The sequence below is a fragment of the Hemitrygon akajei genome, chromosome 4, assembly GCF_048418815.1.
Source record: "Hemitrygon akajei chromosome 4, sHemAka1.3, whole genome shotgun sequence".
NCBI lineage: Eukaryota > Metazoa > Chordata > Chondrichthyes > Myliobatiformes > Dasyatidae > Hemitrygon > Hemitrygon akajei.
Window position 1 is genome coordinate 131,931,436 of NC_133127.1, and position 18,642 is coordinate 131,950,077.

At 45.5% G+C, this 18,642-nt stretch overlaps 1 protein-coding gene across 1 annotated transcript in view; it reads right to left on the reverse strand.

The window, feature by feature from the left end:
* Window positions 1-295: 295 nt before the first annotated feature.
* The window catches only part of LOC140726661 (ferroxidase HEPHL1-like), an 87,335-nt gene continuing 68,988 nt past the window's right edge, over window positions 296-18,642 (reverse strand). Inside the window, exon 21 of the mRNA XM_073043330.1 lies at window positions 296-1,854. Within this exon, the coding sequence (XP_072899431.1) occupies window positions 1,852-1,854 (3 nt within the window). The 3' untranslated portion in view covers window positions 296-1,851. The remainder of the gene's footprint in view (window positions 1,855-18,642) is intronic.

An 18,642-nucleotide genomic window follows, 5' to 3' on the forward strand; every position in this document is an offset into this window, starting at 1 on the left:
GACCAGCTTTATCCATTTGCAAATATAGTTTCTTATCTGCCGCACTGCAGTTCCAAGTGATTGATAGAAACCGAACGCAGTGGTTCCCAGCTTCCATCAGACTGAGCAGAAACCACAAACTGAAAGCCTCACTGATTTGTATGTACGTATGCTTAAGAGGAAAATGCATAAACCCAAGCAGACGGTCATAATTACTGTCCATTATTGGAGAGCTGCTCAACGCATACATTTTTTTCCATAGAGTGGCTCTCAAGAAACAAGCTGCCAAAATGCAAAGAATGAAATGAAACCAATATTGTGGCACAGAAATTTATTTAAGGAATGATGAATATGTTCTATTTTTAAAGTACCATAGCCAAGTACATGGCAAATATAATCATGTAGATAGTTATAGTGAGAATTATCTGTCCAAAAAAGATACATTAATATTACATGCAATTTTTTTTAAACACAAAAGGCATCAATAAAATTGAACTAGTTGGCTTGTTAATCCATTTGAAATCCATGGGTTTAAATATGCATTAGTAATACACACAGAAAATGAGCTACATGATAGAAACGGTGCACAGCTGCTTGTTAGACTGGGACAATGAATACATTGGTATTCCCCAAGACTCAGTTACAGAACAAACAATGTCTTTTGATATCCATTGATCACTTGGCATTGAGGGAAGTTGGGGGAGGGGTGGTTCAGGGCACAAATGTAAAATCTGCTGATTCCATGGAACTTGGAGGTGTAACAGACAATGAGGAAAATACAGACAGACTACAAGTGGACATGAACAAGCTGATGGAATAGGCAAACGAAGTTGAACTAAAAGATATCAGGACTCATTTGCACAAAGATGATTAAAGTTGGCAGGACAGGTTAGCAAAGGAGTCGATGAAGTTCCTAGCTTTGTTAACGTGGTGTATGCCCAGAAACCTGGTCCTGGTCTTTAAGATTAAATGCACAACTTGATGCCGGAGTTTTGAAAGCAGGGTGCAACTTCTGAATTTAGTGTTACTAACTTAGGGCAAATTTCTTCCCTGTGAGTAAAAAGTGTCAATAAAGTAGTGAGTAGTCTACTGTAGAGGGAGAATTGTGTCCAGTTCTAAGCACCACGCCTTAAGAAGTTTGTAAAGCCTTTGAAATGGCACAGAAGACAGTTATTCAAACAGTTTGAAGGATGGGATTACATGGCTATACTGAAGAAGCTTTGATAAGAAGAATGTATTGATTTGGTAATCCATGATAACACCACAGGGAAATATATTTTTGGCATAAAGGGGTTTGCATTGCTAATAATAAACATGGATAAATAAATACTACAGAAATAGGGAGAAAGGATGACTGGAACTATCAACTTGCTTGTAAAAGAAAGATGAGATGGACCCAAAAGTCCAAATAGTTCCTTACCTTGTTCAGCATTACTAAACTAAAAGGTTATATGGACCACTTTTAGATTTTAAAAAAGCAAAATGTTTATTTTATCTTTGCAAAGGAATCAAGCAATTTCATTAAATTCGAGAAGATATTAATCTTTTCTACAATTACCGATGTGATTCATTCGAGACTACTGTTTGATGCATTTCGTGCTCCAATCTGAGGGCAAATTGACAATATATTCCGATTATTGACAAGATGAATTCTCAGTTGTTTGTGTAATTGAGTACTATGGAAAGTTGCTCTGCACATAAAAGCAAAAGCTCACTTGCTGTAATCCATAACCGATCAGTTGGGAATCAGTTGCCGGTCTGGCATGTTGCGGGCTTTTACCTCTAACGTTACTGATTGCAGACAGGAGGAAATTTGGGACAGACGCCAGAGTTGCACCTTTCCCTCTGAGCAGCACCTTCAGTTTGTCGCAATCACTGGAGGGCAACATGAGAGAGAAATAAAATAGATACTAGTGGTTAGGACAGATGACATTACAATTCCCAAATGCCAATGCAATGTTCTTATTCTAATTGCTAGTAGCTTTAGTTCAGTGCACAGCCACGACAGCAAGTGTGAAACGGTGTCCTTCCCGTATCCAATTAGACGAACACCTCCTTTCTATTGTTATTATTGCCACATCACCTTCTCACTAGCCATCAGTCTTCACCTGCTACACTTTGTCTTCCTTGTCCTCTCACAGGGTCACTTCTTTTCCTTACACACCGTATAAACAGTCACAAATAGTACTTCCTAATTCCCAATCTACTAACCTTCTGAATTCATAGCACCTTTCATCACTCAACCACCTCATAGGGGAATTCTCTCTAGGTCCCTGGTCTTTTTCACTGTACAAGGGATTTCAGTGTAAACAATATGGAGAGCTATACAGTAGGAGATGGGTAGTAGCTAATCTGAGCAATAGGGAAGTGTTGCTCTCTGGGAGGTCAAATGTAGCTTTCTCCATAGCTGTTACAGTTTATTCTGCGTTGATATTGGTTTACCTTGTTCCACTTCAATGCACTGCATAATCATCTATTCTGTATGAACTGCGTGCAAAACAAGCTTCTCACTGTAACTTGGTACATTTGATAAAGATGAACCAATTCCAAATGTAAGGGAAATCCAAAAAAAAAGTTGATTGGTGGGTCCCAAAACAGTACTGATGTAAAGAGGGATCTTGGGGTCCAAGTCCATAACTCCCTGGAAGTGACAGGGTGTTAAAGAAGGCTATATGCATGCTTGTCTTCATCAGTTGGAACATTAAGTACAAGAGCAAAGGAGCCATATTGCAGCTGTATAAAATTTTGGTGAGGTTGTACTTGGAGCATTGAGTACAATATTGATCAACACAATATAGGAAGGACATGGAGGCTTTGAAAGGAACGCAGAAGAGGTTCAACAGCACACATACCTGAATTTGAGGGGAACAGTCTTAAAACCATAAGATATAGGAGCAGAACTAGGCCATTCAGCCCATCAAGACTACTCCACCATTCCATCATGTCTAATCCCAGATCCTACTCAACCCCTTCTCAATCCCACCTGCCTTCTTGCCTTATCTTTTGATACTCTGACCAATCAGGAAACTATCAACTTCTGCCTTAAACATACCCACGGACTTGGCCTCCACTGCAGTCTGTGGCAGAGCATTCTACAGATTCACTACTCTCTGGCTAAAAAAATTCCTCCTTACCTCGGTTCTAAAAAGTCACCCCTCAATTTTGAGGCTGCACCCTCTATTTCTGGATACCCTCACCATACGAAACATCCTCTCCATATCCACCCTACCCAGTCCTTTCAACATTTGGTAGGTTTCAGTGAGTACAGGTCCAAAGCTGCCAAATGCGCCTCATATGTTAACCCTTTCATTCCCGGAATCATCCACGTGAACCTCCTCTGGACTCTTTCCAACAACACATCCTTTCTGAGATATGGGGCTCAAAACTGTTGACAATACCCCAAGTGCAGCCTGACTCATCTCTTATGAAGCCTCAGCATTATCTCCATGCTTTTATATTCTATTCCCCTTGAAATAAATGCCAACATTGCATTTGCCTTCTTTACCACAGACTTAACATGTAAATTAACCTTCTGGGATGTTTGCATGAGGACTCCCAAGTCCCTCTGCACCACTGATGTTTGAACCTTCTCCCCATTTAGATAATAGTCTGCACTGTTGTTCCATTTACCAAAACATATTATCATACATTTCCCAACACTGTATTCCATCTGCCACTTTCTTGCCCATTCTTCCAATTTGTCTGCAATCACATTGCTTCCTCAGCACTACCTACCCCTCCACCTATCGTCATATCATCTGCAAACTTTGTCGCAAAGCCAACAATTCATTTATCCAAATCATCAACAAACAATGTGAAAAGTAGCATTCCTAATACTGACCCCTGAGCCATCCAGTAAAGGCCCCCTTCATTCCCACCTGCCTGTCAGCCACTCCATTATCCATGCCAGTATCTTTCCTCTAACAGATTTGCCAGGCAAGGTTTCCTTTCACAGAAACCATGCTGACTTCCACTTCCTTTATCATTAGTCTCCAAGTTCCCTGAAACCTCCCCAATTGCTGAGGTACGGCTAAATGGCCCCGCTATTTCCTTCCTTTATCTTCCTCCCTTCTTAAAGAGTGGGGCAACATTTGTAATCTTCCAGTTCTCCGGTACCATGCCAGAATCAAGTGATTCTTGAAAGACTGTGACCAATGCATCCGTCATCTCTTCAGCAACCTCTCACAGGACTCTAGGATGGAGTCCATCTGGCCCAGGTGACTTAGCCACCTTAAGACTTTTCAGTTTTCCTAGCACTTTTTCCTTTGTAATAGCAATGGCACTCACACCTGCTCCCAGACACTCGCGGACCTCTGACACACTACTAGTGTTCTTCACAAGTGAAGACTAATGCAAAGTACCCATTAAGTTCATCTGCCATTCTTTGTCCTCCAGTACTACCTCACCAGCATCATTTTCCAGTGGTCCAAAATCAAATCGCACCTCCCTTTTACTCTTCATATAACTGAAAAAACTTCTGGTATCCTGCTTTATATTATTAGCCAGTCTGCCCTGTTATGATACCAGCCCCCTCCTTTGTGAGAATCGCAAGAGCCTTAGTGAAGGGGGGGAGTCAATGACCCAAGAGAGAGAGAGAGACGTGCTGAATAGACACAGGAAATGGGAGAGAGAGAGACGTGCTGAATACCGCATTCCACCGGGATGCAGAATAAGGCGACCTTGACTATTGTCTTATAAAGACCACGTGTAAAGCCCTCGGGCAAAGTGGGCTGGTTGAGAGAGATATTGACACCTGCGATCCCGTGAGGAAGTATAAAGGAGGGTCTGGGGGGGACGACCCCTCCAGACGCAACAAGGAGACACGATAGCAATCCCATCGTAGCGGGAAGCCATTTTGAGGGAAGCCACGTGCGTTAGATTCCGAATCGGGAGTCTGTGGCTGGAATCACGGAAAATCGCTTTTAACTAACAACAGGAAAGCCGGCTCCCCTGATTCCACGGTTTTGCTTCGTAAGGACCCGGGCAAGTGTTCCTTTTCTCACCAATCTCTCTCTCTCTCTCCAACACGGGAAACCCAGCGGTTCCCAAAAGGCTGAAGCCTGCCGACTTTTGAATGACTGTTATATTTCCAAATGGACAAGATATTATCCCCTAGACAACGATAGAGCTTATTTCTGATTGATTATTACTATACCTGCGCTTTAGATTGAGTATTGACGACGTATGTTATCAAAATGTTTGTATTAACCTTCCTTTTGTGCCCCTTTATAAATAAAAACGTTTAAAAATGGTACCATCAGACTTCAGCAGACCTCTCTATCTTTGCTGGTAAGTGATCCAGTTACGGGATACGTAACAACGTGGCTGCCTCGTCTCGAGATTTGAAACCTAATTGGGAGGGCAGTGAATTGGGTTTGTAAGTCAAAAAAATAATAATAATAATAAATTGGATCTGGTACGCGGGTAGCCAGACGGGAAACCAGCAAAGATGGACGTGGATGAATTTATGAAAAACCCGACTGTGCGCTAGAGGCAGCCACCAAATCAGACTTGTTAAATTTGGCGAAGGGATTGGACCTCACAGAAGTGAGGTTGTCCATGAAAAAGCGGGAGGTGCAAGGGGCCATAACTCGGTATTACATTGGGAAGAAAGTGTTCGAAGCTGAGGTCTTGGAAAATATCCCTGAAAAAGTACCAGCAAGTGGAATGGATCAGCTAGATTTGGAGAAATTAAGATTGGAACATGAATTTAAAATGAAGCAGCTGGAAGGGGCTGAGAGAGAGAAAGAACGGGCTGAGAGAGAGAAAGAAAAGGACCAGGAGCTCCAACTAAAGGAGTTAGAGGTGGAAAAAGAGTGGGACCAAGCTGAAAAGCAAAGACAGCATGAAATTCAGCTAAAAGAGCTAGAAGTAGCCGAGAACGAAAGAGAACAAGCCGAAAAGCAAAGAGAGTATGAGGAGAGACGAGAACAGAGGGAACATGACTTGGAGATGGAGAAGTTAAAGAAAGAGCGAAGAGATCTAGGGTTAGAACGAGAGGAGAGGTTTAATGTTAGTCGGGAGTTGAGGGTAGTACCTCCATACGAAGAGTCAGATGTTGATAGTTATTTCTTGCTTTTTGAAAAGGTGGCAGTAAATCAAAAGTGGCCCAAAGAGCAGTGGGTGGCGTTGTTACAAAGTGTGTTAAAGGTGAAGGCACAACAAGCATATGCGGCCTTGGCCGTCGAGGAAGGGGAAGCGGAGAATTATGCCAAAGTAAAAGAGGCCATTCTCCGGAGTTACGAGTTAGTACCTGAAGCGTATAGACAAAGGTTCAGAAATTTACGGAAAGGGTGGAATCAAACGTACACCGAGCTAGCCTATGAAAAGGGTGTGCTCTTGGACCGCTGGTGCACCGCGGAACAGGTGGACGGGGATTATGGGCGTATCAGGGAGTTATTTCTGATTGAAGAATTAAAAGGGTGTGTTCCGGAGGAGATCCGGATGTATTTGAATGAGAAGGCGAATAAGTCCATCTCAGAAATTGCTAGGTTCGCAGATGAATATGCCCTAACCCACAGGATAAAGATTTCCTCACCAAAAGGTTACCCGCGAGACCGTCGGAACGGTAGGGAAAGTCCGCCGGCTGAGGCAGAGGTCCCCCCGGGAGCTAGTGGTAAGGTTGAGGGGGAAAGGCCAGGCGGCCCGAGATTTCTGGGCTTGACCTGTTTTAATTGTGGGAAGGGAGGACATATTGCTTCTAGGTGCTTTGCTCTGAGAAAGGAGCCAGAAAAAGGGAGAGCAGCGGTCCCTATCGGGTGTGCCGTGGTAATCAGTAAATTGATGAGAGAGCCCCGAGTAGACAGAGTACGAGAAGGGTCAGAGACCTGGCTGTCACCCGGAACCGTGTCCGTGAAGGGGGGAGACCCACCCATTCCCATCCGAATCTGGCGAGACACCGGGGCGGAGCTGTCGTTGATCCGCCGTGAGATACTAGATTTCAGTCGGAGAAGGGGAATGGTCGCCGTGAAGGGGATAGGTACAAGAATAGAAATGGTGCCCCTACATCAGGTAATTATGGATTGTGAGCTGGTATCTGGACCAGTCGAAATAGGGGTGCCATCAGAATTCCCGAGAACTGACGTGGACGTCCTCCTCGGAAATGATTTAGCCGGGGGGCAGGTTTGGACAAGGATGACACGGCCCAAACAGCCTGTGAGGATTGCAGCCCCGCCCCTCGCATCTCCAGTCTGTACCACAGGCGCGAGCATTCGCAGCCTGTCGAGAAAGGCAGCTGAGAAAGCGAGCAGTTTAAATCCGGCCAGTATTGATTTGGCCGAGATGGTCCTACCGACCCTGTACCACGAGGGTTCTGAGGGTGGTAAACCGAAGAGTAGTAAAGTGAAAGGGGTTAAGGGAGAGGAGCGAGATCTGCCCTTAGTGAAGAGAAAGGTCCTAGAGGTAGGAAATAAAGATGAGAAACGGAAAAAGCTGTTAAAAGGTCCAGAGTTGGACATGGATGATCTGTCGGGGGTTGCAGCCCTGTTTGAAGAAGTTGAGTGTTATCAAGATGTTCCCGATAATGAGATGAAGGCAGTCCTAGATGAAAAGGATGCTATTACCTTGGAGAGGTCTGCTGGGTTGGCACACGAGGTTGTTTCAGCCCACGGGGTTGAGTTTACTCCGGAAGGGAGTTGCCCAGAGAGGAACTGGAAGGATCAGGGGAATTTAGAATTTGAAAAGGGTACGGGTATTGAAAGCCTGGAAGAGGCAGATGTCCCGTTTGAGTGTGTCCAAGATGTGGATGCACGTGGTACTGAACCTAGTAATGGAGCTCAGAAAAAGTCTGAGGTATTTGATTCAGTTGAAAAGGAATGCAGTCCTTGTGGGTCAGATGGACTGGGTTCAGTGAAGACAGGGTTAACCCTGGTAATTGGGGGAAAGGAGGGTTCCCAGGTGTTGGTACACGAAGGGGTGGTGAACCTTAAAGTGTAACTCGACCATGGGGGAATAAACATTGTTATTGAAGGGAACGGGAAGTTTGTAGTTCCTAAATCGAATGAAGAAAATTTAAAGTTTAGATTGGTGTCAGAAGAAGCAACCAAGCTACAGAAACGAGGGCTTGGGAACGCAGTGCCTGCGCATCGATTACAGGTTGATTTGGAATGTAGAGGTGCCCCACACGCTGTTGTTATTCTGGAGAGCACTGTGAAAAAGCCGAAATTCAAATGTGGCCTGAGGGAAAGGTTCGAACTGAAACCCATCAGCCTGCATGGTCCTGACAAAAGGGCTAGCCGCCTGGGTAAAATTACAGAATTGGGTGGAAATGGTCTAAGTGGTGTTGATAAGATGACTCCGATGAACGAGACGGGTGGGAGTTCACCACGCCAAATTACTCAAGTTCCCCACAGGGGGACTCACCGGAAAAGAGGCGACGGTTAATGCGGATGCCATTTTTTTTAAAACAGCAAAGCAGGTTGTACGGGGTTGCGCCAAAGCCTGTGAATAATAAAGACAGCCACTTTGGAGACCTGCCGGTGAAGTGAAATGACCGAAACGATTAGTATTCACATAAACTTTTGTAGATGCACCTAAGCTAAGATCCTTAGTTTTGTGTTGAAGAAAAAAAAAAAAATAGGTGGTTATTGAATTGAAGTCTGATGCTACAAGATTTTTAGTACGGTACGCAATGTTAAGATATTAAAGAAAGGGACACTGTAATCGTTAACTGTTTAGATACTGACTTGAATGTATAACAGTAGTACTCTGTGAAAAGAAAAGCTTGTGTATTGCGGTAGATTCAAAAATTCTGCAAGACTCTATACCACTGTTTTTAACCGCTGGTAAAAAACGTTTAAGAGGGGAGGTGTTATGATACCAGCCCCCTCCTTTGTGAGAATCGCAAGAGCCCTAGTGAAGGGGGGGGGGGGTCAATGACCCAAGAGAGAGAGAGATGTGCTGAATCCACCGGGATGCAGAATAAGGCGACCTTGACTATTGTCTCATGAAGACCACGTGTAAAGCCCTCGGGCAAAGTGGGCTGGTTGAGAGAGAGATTGACACCTGCGATCCCGTGAGGAAGTATAAAGGAGGGTCTGGGGGGGGGACCCCTCCAGACGCACCAAGGTGACACGATAGCAATCCCATCGTAGCGGGAAGCCATTTTGAGGGAAGCCACATGCGTTAGATTCCGAATCGGGAGTCTGTGGCTGGAATCACGGAAAATCGCTTTTAACTAACAACAGGAAAGCCGGCTCCCCTGATTCCACGGTTTTGCTTCGTAAGGACCCGGGCAAGTGTTCCTTTTCTCACCAATCTCTCTCTCTCTCTCCAACACGGGAAACCCAACGGTTCCCAAAAGGCTGAAGCCTGCCAACTTTTGAATGACTGTTATATTTCCAAATGGACAAGATATTATCCCCTAGACAACGATAGAGCTTATTTCTGATTGATCATTACTATACCTGCGCTTTAGATTGAGTATTGACGACGTATGTTATCAAAATGTTTGTATTAACCTTCCTTTTGTGCCCCTTTATAAATAAAAACGTTTAAAAATGGTACCATCAGACTTCAGCGGACCTCTCTATCTTTGCTGGTAAGTGATCCAGTTACGGGATACGTAACAGCCCACATATTTCATCTTTTCCCTTCTTATAGCTTTTATAGTTGCCTTTTGTCAGATTTTCAAAGCTTCTCAATTATCCATCTTTGCACTCACTTTTGCTACCTTATATGCCCTTTCCTCGTCTTTTATGCAGTTCTTAACTTCCCTTGTCAGCAATGGTTGCCTATCCCTGCCATACCAGAACAACTTCTTGCAGGACATAGCCATCCTGCCCCTTGTGAACTATTCAGAGACTTTAGCCATCTATGTTCTGCCATCATCCCCGCCAGTATCCTCCTCTAATCCACCGGGCAAGCTCCTCTCTGACGCCTTTGTAATTCCCTTTATTCCGTCGCGATACTGATACATGTGACTTATGCTTCTCCCTCTCAAACTGTAGTACGAATTCAATCATATTATGATCACTGTCCCCCAAGGATTTCCTTACATTAAGCTCCCTATTAAGATCTGGGTTATTACACAACATCCAATCTAGGATGGCCTTTTTCCAAGTTGGCTCAAGCACAAGGTGCTCTAAAAAGCCATCACGTAGGCATTCAACAAATTCCCTCTTGTGATCCAACAGCAATCTGATTTTCCCAATCATGAAGTCCCCCATTACAATTGTGTCATTACCCTTATTTTATCCATTTAGAGGCTGCACAAACATTAAGCATTGGAGGCTGAGTGGAAACCTGATAGAAGTTTTTAAACTGTAGTATAGATAGGAGAGATAGTCAGAATTTCAAAAGTTTTAAAGTGTATTTATTATCAAAGAATGCATAAATTATACAACGTTGAGATTTGTTTGCTTACAGGCAGTCGCAAAGCAAGAAACCCAAAAGAGCCCAATTAAGAATAAGACCAACCCCCCAGTGTCCAGAGAGAAAAAGAAAAAAAACAAAACATGCAAACAATGGAAGCAAACAATAACAGCAGCATTCTGAACCAAATGGAGTCCTTGGTATTCCGTTCATCTTATTAACTGGGCAAATCACCACAAAGTTCACAGACACAAAGCACTGCAGCCAGGGCCCTAGCGTCGTGTAGAGAGAAGCCCCCTAGACTATCTGGGCTGGTGTTTAAATTGTCTGGACCTTGCACTAGGACCCACACCACTGTCAGCGAATCACTCTAGGCCTCGAACACACCACCCAGCGACTTGCTTCAGACCTGGATTCGCTGCCAAAGGAACCATTCTCAACCTTTCCAAATTGGCTCCGCACTTAGAACGATCCACCCTCATACCCGGGTTAGCTGAACGGGCATTGGAACTCCTCTGTGAATCGTCTACTCCAACCAGCACAGCTCCAACTCCAAGCACATCTATTTTGCAGCGCACCAGCAGGGTGAATCTCCTGAATTCACTTTGCCATCAGGCGCTTCTTCATTGCTTTGCAGTGAAAGCTTACTGCAATTTACTTCAAATAAAAGTGTTCCCTCCCCCCCAAAGTAGAAATGTTAAATACAAGAGGGCATGCACTTAAGGTGAGAGTGGGGAGGTTTAAAATAGATGTGGGCAGCAATTTTTTTTTCTTAAAGAATAGTAGATGTCTGGGTGAGGCAGTCAGTGGTGGTGGTGGTGTAAGCAGAGATGAAAGAGGCATTTTAGACAGACTAACAAGCAGGGAATGGAAGGACAAGTGAGACCTCCATCAGACCATAGCTATTGCCTACAAACACAAGCATGGGCAGTACGATACGGAGAAAGCTGTTACCCATGTAGTAAGCACTCCCTTTCCACGCATTTGATGAACCCAAAGAACAGCAGAGATTGGTACCAGCAGTGTCGCAGGAGTTGTCCTTTGGGGCTCCTGCTCTGGAAAGTTTCCTCAAGGTTTAGTCTTGAGGCCTTCCCCATGAGTGGTTAAAACCGCACGGCAATGGATCAGTTTCCCTTCTCCTAGATAAGCTGCTGACCCCGGCTGACGTCTGCCCAAAGCGACGGGTTTTAAGGCGCCAGTAACCCGCCTTTGCCCCTTCTCCTGTCAGTAGAAATGGTTCCGCCGGGCTCAATAGCTAAGCCACGTGAAGGCCAGGAGCTGAACTTGGTTGTCAGAGGCTATTTGAGGCGCACGCCATTGGGAGTATTTAGTAAGTAGTGGGAGCTTGTCCACACTACCACCCCTGGTTATGACAACCTTAAGGAGGGGAAGGGAAGGATATAGACAGAATTTCAGCATTAAGCCTAAACATAGAACATAGAAATCTACAGCACAGTTCAGGCCCTTTGGCCCACAATATTGTGCTGACCATATAATCGACTCCAGAAACTGCCTTGAATTTCCATAGCACATAGCCCTCTGTTTTTCTAAGCTCCATGTACCTATCTAAGAGGCTCTTAAAAGATCCTATTGTATCTGCCTCCACCATGGCCGCCAGCAGTGCAATCCACACACCCACCACTCTCTGTGTGAAAAACTTACCCCTGACATCCCCTTGGTGCCTATTTCCAAGCACCTTAACTATGCCCCAAACTATGCCCCCTTATGTTAGCCATTTCAGCCCTGGGAAAAAGCCTCTGGCTATCCACATGATCAATGCCCCTCATCATCTTATACACCTCTGTCAGGTCACCTCTCATCCTCCGTCGCTCCAAGAAGAAAAGGCCAAGTACACTCAACCTATTCTTGTAAGGTACACTCTTCAGGCAACATCCTTGTAAATCTCCTCTGCACGCTTTCTATGCTTTCCACATCCTTCCTGTAGTGAGACAACCAGAACAGAGCACAGTACTCCAAGTGGGGTCTAGCTAAGGTCTTATATAGCTGTAACATTACTTCACGGCTCTTGAACTCAATCCATTGGTTGATGAATCCCAACACACCATGCGCCTTCTGAACAACACTCTCAATCTGTGCAGCAGCTTTGAGTGTCCTATGGACACGGACCCCAGGAACTCTTTGGTCATCCACACTGCCAAGAGTCTTACCATTAATACTGTTTTCTGTCTTCAAATCTGACCTACCAAAATGAACCACTTCACACTTACCTGGGTTGAAATCCATCTGCTACTTCTCAGCACAGTTCTGCATCCTATCGATATTCTGCTGTAACCTTTAACAACCCTCCACAATGACCCCAACCTTTGTGTCATCAGCAGACTTATTAACCCACCCTTCTAATTGCTCATCCAGGTAATTTATAAAGATCACAAAGAGGAGGGACCCCAGAACAGATCCCTGCGGAACACCACTGGTCACCGACCTCCATGCAGAGTACAAACCATCTACAACCACCTTTTGTCTTCTGTGGGCAAACCAATTCTGGATCCACAAAGCAAAGTCCCCTTGGATCCCATGCCTCCTTACTCTCTGAATGAGGCTTGCAAGTGGAACCTTATCAAATGCCTTGCTGAAATCCATATGCACTTCATCCACTGCTCTAACTTCAATGTGTTATGTTACATCCTCAAAGAATTCAATCAGGCTCTTAAGGTATGACCTGCCCTTGACAAAGCTATGCTGATTATTCCTAATCAGAATATGTCTCTCCAAATGTTCATAAATCCTGCCTCTCGGTATCTCCTCCAACAATTTTTTTTTTGGGGGGGGTCTATAATTTCCTGGGTTATCTCTACTCCCTTTCTTGAACAAGGGAACAACATTTGCAAATCGCCAATCCTCCGATACTTCTCCCGTCCCTATTGATGATGCCAAGTCATCACCAGAGGCTCAGCAATCTCCTCCCTCACTTCCCACAGTAGGCTGGGGTACATCATGTCCGGTCCCGGTGACTTATCTAATGTAATATTTTTCAACAGCTACAGGACATCCTCTTCCTTAATGTCTATACACTCAAGCATTTCAGTTCACTGTTAGTCATTCCCACAATTGCCAAGGCCATTTTCACTGGTGAATACTGAAGCAAAGTATTCATTAAGTGCCTCCACTACCTCCTCCGATTCCATGCACACATTTCCACTATCACATCTGATTAGTCCAATTCCCACACAGCTCATCCTCTTGCTCTTCACATAGTTGAAGAATGCCTTGTGGTTTTCCTTAATCCTGCTCGCCAAAGCCTTCTCAAGGCCCCTTCTCGCTCTCCTAATTTCATTCTTAAACTCCTTCCTGTCAACCTTGTAATTTCCTAGAACTCTATCACTACCTAGTTTCTTGAACCTTTTGTAAGCATTGCTTTTCTTCTTAACTAGATTTTCTACATGCTTTATGCACATAGTTCTTTTACCCTACCATTCTTTCCCTGCCTCAATGGAACATACCTATGCAGAATGCTACTGAACATTTGCCACCTTTCTGCCGCGCATTCCCCTGAGAACATCTGCTCCCAGGTTCCTGCCTAAAAGCATCATACTTCCCCCACCCCAGTTAAATGTTTTCGGAAATTGTCTGCTCCTATCCTTCTCCAGCGCTAGGGTAAAGGAGATAGAGTTGTGATCACTACCTTCAAAATGCTCTCCCACTAAGAGATCTGACACCTGATCAGTTTCATTTCCCAATACCAGATCAAGTACAGCCTCTCCTCTAGTTGGCTTATCTACATATTGTGTCCGGAAACCATCCTGAGCACTCTTAAGAAAGTCCACCACATCCAAACCCATTGGTCTAAGGAGATGCCAGTCAATATTAGGAAAGCTAAAATCACCCATCACAACAACCCTATTATTACTGCACTGTTCCAGAATCTGCCTCCCTATCTGTTCCTTGATAACCCTGTTACTATTGGGGCATTGGTCTATGAAAACACCCAGTAGAGTTCTTGCCCCTTTCCTGTTTCTGACTTCCATCTACACTAATCCAGTAGACAATCCCTCTAAGACTTCCTCCTTTTCTGCAGTCACGATACTATCCCTGATTAGCAATGTTGCTCCCCTACCTCTTTTGCCTCCCTGTCCTTTTTGAAACATCTAAAGCCCAACACACTCAGCAGCCATTTCTGCTCCTGAGACATCCAAGTCTCTGTTATGGCCACGACATCATAGTTCCATGTATTGATCTACGTTCTGAGTTCATCTGCCTTGTTTATGATATTCCTTGCATTAAAATAGACACATTTCAAACCATCTGAGTGCACCTTTGCTCTAAAATCTGCCTATCCTTCCTCACAAACTCCCTACAAGCTGTCTCTACTTGTGTGCCAACCACCCCATCCTCTGCCTCTTCACTTCTGTTCCCATCCCCCTGTAAATCTAATTTAAACTCTCCCCAATAGCCTTAGCAAACCTCCCTCCCTCCTAGGATATTGGTTCCCCTCCAGTTCAGGTGCAACCTGTCCTTTTTGTACATGTCACACTTGCTCCAGAAGAAGTCCCAATAATCCAGAACTCTGAATCCCTGCCCCCTGCTCCAATCCCTCAGCCACGCATTTATCCTCCACCTCACTCTATTCCTATTCTCACTGTTGGGTGGCACAGGCAGCAATCCCGATATTACTACCTTTGAGGTCCTGCTTCTCAGCTTCCTTCCTAACTCCCTGCATTCTGCTTTCAGAACCTCCTCCCTGTTCCTACCAATGTCATTGGTACCAATATGTACCACGACCTCTGGCTGCTCACCCTCCTATTTCAGGATATCGTGGATGCAACCAGAAACATCGCGGACCCTGGCACCTGGGAGGCAAATTACCATCTGTGTTTCTTTATCACACCCGCAGAATCATCTGTCTGTCCCCTGACTATAGAATCCCCTATTACTGCTGCTATCCTCTTCAGTACTCTACCCCTCTAAGCCACAGGGCTAGACTCAGTGCCAGAGGCACTGTTGCTTCCCCCAGGTAGGCTCTGCCCCCCCAACAGCACTGAGACAGGAGTACTTATTGTTAAGAGCCTGCCTTTGTGTGGTACTGGTGTCTTCTAATTCCTTCTAGCCAGATGTGTCATCATTCCTGCCAGCGAGCAGGCATGTGAACAAGGCTCAGGCCCAGGCCTCACTTACCAAGGAATTGGATAGATTACTGTCTGCTTCAGATTATGAATCCCTCAGTCTATTCTCTGAATACAGACTGCAGACAATTTGCAGATGCTAGAAATTCGAGCAACACACACAAAATGCTGGAGGAACTCAGCAGGCCAGGCAGCACCTATGGGAAAAAGTACAGTCCACGGTTTGGGCTGAGACCCTTCATCAGGACTGGAGAAAAAAAGACGAGGAGTTCGAGTAAGAAGGTGGCAGGAGGGGAGGAAGAAACACAGAGTGGTAGGTGAAACTGACAGAGGGGGGAGGGGTGAAGTAAAGAGCTGGGAAGTTGATTGGGGAAAGAGATGTAGGGCTGGAGAAGGAAGAATTTGATAGGACAGGACAGAAGACCATGGAAGAAAGAAAAGGGGGGTAGGAGCACCAGAGGGAGCTGATGGGCAGGTAAGGAGATAATGTGAGAGAGGGAAATGGGAATGAGACATGGTGAAAGAGATGGGTGGGGGACATTACCAGAAGTTCGAGAAATCAATGTTCATGCCATCACGTTGGAGGTTACCCAGATGGAATACAAGGTGTTGCTCCTCCAACCTGAGTGTGGCCTCATCGCGACACTGGAGGAGACCACGGACTGCCATATCGAAATGGGAACAGGAAATGGAATTATAAATGGGTGGCCACCGGGAAGTTCCACTTTTTCTGGCAGAGCACAGGTGCTCAGCTAAGTGGTCTCCCAATAGACGTGGAGATATACAATCTCACCGATATACAGGAGGCCACACCAGGAGCACTGGGCACAGATGACCCAACCTGCTCACAGTTTAAGTGTCGCCTCACCTGCAAGGACTGTTTGGTGTCATGTATGGTAGTGAGGGAGAAGGTGTAGGGGCGGGTATAGCACTAGTTCCGCTTGCAAGAATAAGTGCCAGGAGGGAGATCAGTGGGGAAGGATGTATGGACAAGGGAATGATCCCTTCAGAAAGCAGAATGTGGAGGGGAGAGAAGGATGTGCTTGGTGGTGGGATCCCATTGGAGGTGGCAGAAGTTATGGAGGATTATGTGCCAGACGCAGAGACTGGTGGGGTGGTAGGTGAGGTCAAGAGAAACCCTATCCCTGATGGGGTGGCGGGAGGATGGTGAGGGCAGACATGCACGAAACGGAAGAGATGCGGTTGAGAGCAGCATTGATCGTGGAGGAAGTAAAGCTCCTTTCTTTCAAGGAGGACATCTCCTTTGTTCTGGAATGAAGAGTCGAAGGAGATGAAGGAATTGAGAGAAGGGAATGATGTTTTTACAAGTACCAGGGTGGGACAAGGTATAGTCCAGGTAGCTATGAGAGTCTGTGGGAGTATAATAGATATCAGAGTTACAGACAGAGGGATCCAAAAAGGGGAGTGGGGTGTCTGAAATGGACCAGGTAAATTTGAGGGCAGGGTGGAAGTTGGAGGCAAAGTTGATGAATTTGACAAATTCAGCATGGGAGCAGGAGCAGCGCCAATGCCATCGCGATGTAGCGTAGGAAAAGTTGGGGAGTGACACTAGTCTAGGCTTAGTCGATTCCACGTAGCTGACCAAAAGACAGGCATAGCTGGGACCCATGCGAGTGCCCGTGGCTACACCCTTTGTTTGAAGGAAGTGGGAGGAGCCAAAGAAGAAATTATTAAGAGTGAGGACAAATTCCGCTAGATGGAGGAGAGTGGTGGTGGAGGGGAACTAGTTGGGTCTGGTGTCCAGAGAGAAACAGTAAGCTTTGAGGCCTTCCTGGTGGGGGGTGGAGGTGTATAGGGACTGGACATCCATTGTGGCTCGGGGCCAGGGAACTTGAAATCATTGAAAAGATCAAGAGCATGTGAAATGTCACGGATGTAGGTAGGAAGGGACAGAACAAGATAAAACAGAGTCGAGGTATGATGATATGTTCAGTGGGGCAGGAACAAGCAGAAACAATGGGTCTACCTGGAAAGGTAGATTTGCGGATCTTGGGTAGGAGGTAGGTTCGGGAGGTGCGGGGTGAAGGAATTATGAGGTTGGTGGCAGTGGATGGGAGATCCCCAGAACTAATAAGGTCAGTGATGGTGTGGGAGACAATGGCCTGGAGAAGGAGGGATCTGATAAGACAGGACTCTTTAGTGGGATCCTGTTCAAGGAGTAAGTAAGAGGAGGTGTCTGATAGTTGTCACTGGGCCTCAGCAAGGTAGAGTTCAGTCCACTAGACTTCTACAACACCTCCCTTAACTGCAGGTTTGATGGTGAGGTAAGGATTAGTGCAGAGGGAGTGGAGAGCAGAGCGTTTGGTAGGAGTGAGGTTGGAATTGGAGAGGTGCGGTGATGTTGAGAAGGTTGATTTTCCGTCGGCGGTTAGCAAAGTAAAGATCCAGAGCAGGGTGTCAGGAAGAGGAGAAGGAGAAAGGTTGAAGATGGGAGAAGTGGTCGTCGGTGTGGGGTGGAGAAGTAGGCATGGAACATAGACAAGGTTTAGGGAAATACACTCTTTCAGGAGCAGAACAATGTGTTGACTCCAGTGATAAAGAAAGGTAGCAAATAACAGCTTAGAAGACAATGATATTATCATTGTTCTCTAGCGTAATACAAAGGAAGACAGAGGAGATGGTGATGGACTTCAGGAAGACTAAGCCTGCACTGCTCCCTGTTACTATTGATGGTGAGGACGTGGATGGGGTGAGGATCTACATATACCTGGGGCTGCACCTGGATGACAGACTTGAGTGGAGCACCAATACAGGGCTGTGTACAAGGAAGGCCAGAGTCACTTCTACTTCCTGAGGAGACTGAGGTGTTTTGGAATTCGCAGGCCTCTCCTTCACATGTTCTACCAATCTGTTGTCGACAGTAGAATCTTCTATGCGGTGGTGTGCTGGGGCAATGACATCAATACAGGTGATGCCAACAGGTTCAATAAACTGTTTAGAAAGGCTGGCTCTGTTATAGGAGTCAAACTGGATACAGTGGAGGCTGTGGTGGTACAAAGGACCCTTTGGAAAATCCTGGACAATGCATGCCCTTCTCACCCTCTGCTGCATAGAGGAACACATAGTAATAGACTAAGGCAACTGCACTGCTCCAAAGAGCGCTGTATAAGGTCATTCTAACCCTCGGCCATTAGGCTCTATAATGAGCCAACCTTTCGCCGGGGAAGTGATGATCCCCTCTTCCTGTTAGACTGTTTGAGGTAACTTACATTTTTTTATTCTTTATTTCTCTTCTAATATTTGTATATCT